Source organism: Clytia hemisphaerica, unplaced genomic scaffold (genome assembly GCF_902728285.1).
Source record: "Clytia hemisphaerica strain Z4C2 unplaced genomic scaffold, Clytia hemisphaerica genome assembly, whole genome shotgun sequence".
Lineage (NCBI taxonomy): Eukaryota > Metazoa > Cnidaria > Hydrozoa > Leptothecata > Clytiidae > Clytia > Clytia hemisphaerica.
Window position 1 is genome coordinate 376,898 of NW_027104412.1, and position 5,717 is coordinate 382,614.

The window sequence follows — 5,717 nt, forward strand, 5'->3', positions numbered from 1 at the left end:
GGAGGGACCCCGAGAGAGGCGAATTAATGGACTGCTTTGAAATCTTAGACCTTGAGGGATCACTAAAAATGGATTCTAATATGGTTCTTACGTTGGGAATCAAACTTGTTGAAGTTTTCAAGATAAGGAAATTTACTAGCACGTAAAAAGAAAAACTTTCGAGGATCAATTTTCAACTATTATACATACCCTGACATAACTATATCGTCGAGCTGTCGTATGACCTACAGATTGACGTAACGCATTTACCCGCTCCAACACTAGATGTCTTTTTTTGGAACTGCAGCTGAAAAAAATCAGAAAACAATTAAAAATGAGTGCAACAGTGACTAGGCATTTTTCAGCCGTGGAAGTATTTGGAAATGACGATAAAAAAGCTAAAAATAGGAATCATCCGACCGCATTTCAAAATGACGTGTTGAAAAAAAGAATGCTTGTCGTGATCATGACGTGAACATATCTCAGATCTCAAAAAGACGTTTGAGTTTGTACATCTTTGAGATCAAATTCTTTTCTTAGGAGGAAGGGATAGTCTCAAAACGAAAGTATTATTCCAAAGAAGATTATAAAAACATGTAGTGATGTAAAATAATTGAAGATTTTTTCCTTTTACCCGTTTGCATTGTAGGTTAAAATCACCTTTGGGCCAATAACTGCAACTGTCCATTGCAACCATTATAAGTTAAATATTTTCTGTGTTTTTCCTAGAATATAAATATATTACATCATAAGCACACTCCTTACACATGCATAGACAAGTTGGAGAAAATACTCAAGCTTTGAGTGAACAACAGTATTTGAAATATCCCCAATATTTATAGGGATTAAACTTGCTTACTCGAAAAACTCGGAAACTATCATCTTTCTATAATTCGAACTTATTCGCAGTTCCCGTCAAGGAGAAACTGAAACCCTTTTAAAATACTCTCTATAATTCGAATCTCTCTGTTATTCGAACAAATAAGATTCCCCGTTCGTTCGAGTTTGAATTGGCAAGCGTCAACTGTATCTCCCATCTCGGTTGGCATTGGCCCCCTTTATTTCCCAATTTAAAATCTTTCAGCAGGTATCAGAGATAGGGATTTAAAAACTAGTTAGGGTGTTAAAAGGTTATATATATAGTATAAAATAGAAGAGATTTTCAATTTTCACGAAAGATTTCTTCCTGATGGTTGACCAAAGAAAATTTCATCGTAATTTGACGCTATTAGCGACTAATTAAAAAACGAATTACATAATACATGGCGAAAATTCATGTTTCAAACAAATGGAATATGATAATATAGCTCTGTGGTGATGTCACGGAATGGGCGGGACTGTTAGAGGGGGAGGAGCTAGCCTTCGTAAAGATAAATGTTCATAATGCAATCTTTCAAATTATAAAGCTGTGAACAATAAATTATCATTGATAAGGTTTGGGCGAAAATGAATGGTCTTAGTGTAAAGGCTTGGGGACAAGGGAAGTTTTTTTTGCGTTGGTGCAATGCAACATGCTCCATCCCACCAACCTGAAAGGCTTTCTCATGTCTCTATGTTGTATTGCACCAACGCGAAAAAAACTTCCCGTGTCTCCAAGCCTTAAGTCCTCTTCACGAAAAAGTTTTTCCATCGTTTTGAAACGATTCCCAAGTTGTTTTATCAATTCAGACCTTTTAAAATCATACCTTTGATCCTTTGATTCAGAATAAATATCTTAGTAATTCCTTCGATCGGGTAATAGAAATCGAAAACAAGGCACGTGCTCCTTGCATGTCAAAAGGAAACAATATTTTTGAAATAGATCTTATTGGAGTTTTTGATTTTTCTAAAAAAGCGATGCATTGTGAGATTGTTTCGAGAGTATTTCAATAGAATTCCCTCGAGGAATTCCTAAGAGATTTCTATTGTAATACTCCCAAAACAATCCCACAATGGATCGCTTTTTTAGAAAAGTCAAAAACTCCGATAAGATCTATTGGGTCATTGGACTGAAGATATTTTCTTTATTATCGATCCTTAGTTAATTTTCTTCTTCGACACGCTACTTTGCTTCATAAAATATTTTTGCAATTTCTTTTCCATCTTCCTTCCTCAGGAAATCATTATTTTTTTCAAACTCAAAATGAGAGGTCATTCCGCAAAAGAAGGTTAAAAGGTGTTTGACCAACGCAAAACTCTCAATACTAAATTATAAAATATAAACGTATCCACAATCTTATCGCCTTAGCTCTCAATAGAGTAAAGAAAACTATATGCTTTACAGTACACTTATACCACAAAGATTAAGACGTACGTATGTTATGTGATGTAATGTAAGTATATGCTTATTATGGAAATCTCAAGGTAAATGCATCATCTAAATATTTACAAAATGGAATGTTATAAAATTGCGTTTTAAATGTTCTGAAAATACAGGTAAAAGAATTACAAAATAGTTGAACGTGCGCACCGCACTGGGCTCAACTTCAGATTTTCCCGTTATTAGAAGGCCCAATTGTAACATTTCAAATATTTAGTATTAGGTAGCAAATATACTTTGTCCGTTTTGGCTGAAATTTGGTACACTTGTTCCTTGGGTGAATACCTGGGGGGACCTTTTTTGAAGTGTCCAGGCTGCCAGCCTCGTTTTGGTGAAAAACTCGTCCCCAGGCCCCAAAAATCAAAATTTTCAAAAAATGAAAAAAACACCCCCAGATATTCACCCAAGGAACAAGTGTGCCAAATTTCAGCCAAATCCGACCTTTTTTGAAGTGTCCAGGCTGCCAGCCTCGTTTTGGTGTAAAACTCGTCCCCAGGCCCCAAAAATCAAAATTTTCAAAAAATGAAAAAAACACCCCCAGATATTCACCCAAGGAACAAGTGTGCCAAATTTCAGCCAAATCCGACCTTTTTTGAAGTCTCCAGGCTGCCCCAAAGTTTTCGGACGGACATACAGACATACATACATACATACAAACAGACATTGTCAGATTATAGCTCAACTGAAGTTGAGAATGATCAATAATTTCGTTTCTTTTCAGTTCAGATTATACTTTATAACCAAATATGAAGTTCTAGCCATTAGGATTATAATAAAGAATCTTAAAATCCCAATGGGAAATTATATTGCTGAAAACTCAAAATCCAATAGTGGTTCCAAAACTGTTTTGTACTGTTTTCTCATAGGAGATGAGATCTTCAAAATGGGATGAGACTTTAGGTTTCTCCAATAAAGAAAATCTTAAGAGAGCCTTTCCACTGGGGGTGAATTTGACATCAGCTTTGTGAAATTGTTCTAATGTCCTATGACAATGATTCTGCTGCACATCGATATGACTATAAGTGAATATACATGTTGGAAGTCTTATAATAGGTGAGATTTTGTGTCCAAATCAAACAATCTTGAATATCTCCTCCAAATAAAGTTTTAGTTCTGTCACCTAACTAAATGGTTTACAGTATAATTTTCCCATCCTTTAAATCTTGAAACAATAACTCATCAAACTCCACATAACTATCTCCAAACAAAAAGAATATTTTCTCATCATCCATTAAATATTCCAAGTCAAAGCCTTCTTTCTTCAATTGTTCTTTTTGATATTTAAAAGTGCTTGTCACTTGCATTTCATTGCCAACACGAACGAAAACAGGTAGCGCATAAGATGGTAAATTGTGTTTCCAATTATCATTGAAAACTGTATTGATCATTCTTAAATTTATAGATGGATCATTAATGTACACCATACCAGCTCTGCCTTCGTAACCAGGGATAGCTTGACCGTATACAATGCAATGGGTATAACTTTCAAACGACGACGAAACAATATTCTCGATTTCAACCGTTGATACATTTTCACCTTTCCATCGAAATGTGTCTCCTAAACGATCTAAGAAATATAGATATCCGAATTGATCAGTCATAAGTAAATCTCCAGTCATAAAATAACTATCACCTGACTGAAAAACGTTACGGGCCACCTTCTTGACGGAATCATTCTTTTGTACATATCCATAATACGGTTGATTATTATTGATCAGTCCAACCATAGTGCCAGGCTCACCAGGCTCACACTCAATACAGAATCCATTATCGTCTCTGATCAATTCACCAGTATTTTGATCAATTTTAACCAATGTCTTTAGATTCAAAAATGGAAAACATTTGAAGAGAAAACCAACAGCACCATCAGTATTATCATCGTTAATGAAACCAACGTTAGATTCAGTTGCACCATAAAACTCATAAATGTGCTCAATATTGAATCTAGATCTGAGCTGAGTGAACAAGGATCTTCGTAAACCATTACCTACAATCTTTTTAATATGGTGCTGGCGATCAATCTCTTTCTCTGGTTGCGCTAAAAGATATCTCATCATTTCGCCAATATAACCAACATAGGTTACATTGTATTTCCTACAATCTTCAAGGAACTTTGATGCGCTGAACTTCTTTCTAAACACCATAGTAGAGCCACAAAGGATGGTTCCAGCAAAGAATATTAAACTACCGCTGGTATGATACATTGGTAATGTGTTGTAAACAATATCATTGGTGTCAATACTGGTTAAGTATCTGAAGATGAGATAACCTGCAGTGAACTTCTTGCGTGCCATCACTGCTGGCTTTGGATGTCCCGTTGTGCCAGAGGTGAAAACATAGGCTACTGGATAGTCAGGAGAAATGCCATAGTCTATTTGAGGAAGGTCAGAAGAGACATTCTTTAGCAGCAATTCAAGATTATTTTTACTATTCGATTTTTCACCAAAAGTAAAAAATAATTTACCTGAGTCATTGTCAACAAGGTTTAAATTACGCAAGGTTTCTTCCAAATCAGTATGGTAAATGATGGCTTTAAATTCCATAACATTTAAGGAATGTTTTAATGTTTCACCCACTTGGTTGATGTTTATGAATGCTGCGCTAACACTAATACTTGATAAGCCGAGATACATTGGAATATACTCGATTTGGTTAGGCAACATTATTGCAACATTGTCTCCTTTAGTAAAACCATTTGCTTGAAAGAAATTAGCAATTTTGTGAGTGAGCTTTAAGAATTCATTGAATGTTAAGCTCTGGTCAGTTTCAGCATCAATGATGGCAATTTTGTCAGGATACTTTTTGGCAATGTTGGCAAATAATTCACACAAAGGTTTTCTTTGTAGTTTCTTCAAGTTAATCACCATCCGAATGATTTTGGACAGAAATTTCAATTCTCTTGGCAAGCAATAAATCATTACTGGTAACCTCTGGTAATTTGTGATCAATAGCAATGTCATGGTCGTTAATATTGTATTCGTGAAACCAAATATTGAAGTTAAAATAGCAATTACGCTGAGTATCAACATCATTTTTATAGAAACCATTTTTTTCTTTTGTTGCAAAAGATATCTTGTGTGAGCACACTTTTTTTTCTGTTTGCAATAATTCTGAGAGAGAGAATAAAAAACAATGGAATGTTAAAAATGCAGTTAAAAATATAAACAGTTTATAATGTTAGTGGACATTTAATTGAAAAGTCTTAAAAATTGAAACCATTAGAAACAGCTTTTTGGTGAGGGAAATCTGAAAACAGACTCAGAAATGATTAGGTCAAGGCTTACACGGCTGAAAGATGCTTTAAAGGAAATAATTTTATTGACGATGCTTACAGTGAATCAAGCTCAAAATATACTTAAATTTGCTTAGATTTTAATTCTTGGCTAAGAAGTTGAACATTCAAATTTCTATGAAATGTTCCAATCCCTATACTAAACAT

At 34.7% G+C, this 5,717-nt stretch overlaps 1 protein-coding gene across 1 annotated transcript; it reads right to left on the bottom strand.

Moving 5' to 3' along the window:
* Nucleotides 1-2,973: 2,973 nt before the first annotated feature.
* Nucleotides 2,974-5,391, bottom strand: LOC136820241 (long-chain fatty acid transport protein 4-like). The gene is made up of 2 exons (XM_067076436.1): nt 4,743-5,391; nt 2,974-4,649 (listed from the first exon to the last, which is right to left on the bottom strand). The coding sequence occupies exons 1-2, from the start codon at nt 5,323-5,325 to the stop codon at nt 3,412-3,414; spliced, it is 1,821 nt and encodes a 606-aa protein (XP_066932537.1). The 5' UTR covers nt 5,326-5,391; the 3' UTR covers nt 2,974-3,411.
* Between the last annotated feature and the right edge of the window lie 326 nt (nt 5,392-5,717).

What these genes read in the sequence shown, in the direction of transcription:
- LOC136820241 (XM_067076436.1), bottom strand. Translation starts at nt 5,325, where the DNA reads ATGGTTTCTATAAAAATGATGTTGATACTCAGCGTAATTGCTATTTTA. An exon ending in CCTTGTTGACAATGACTCAG is followed by an intron (nt 4,650 to 4,742) that starts GTAAATTATTTT and finishes TTCCTCAAATAG; the next exon opens with ACTATGGCATTTCTCCTGAC.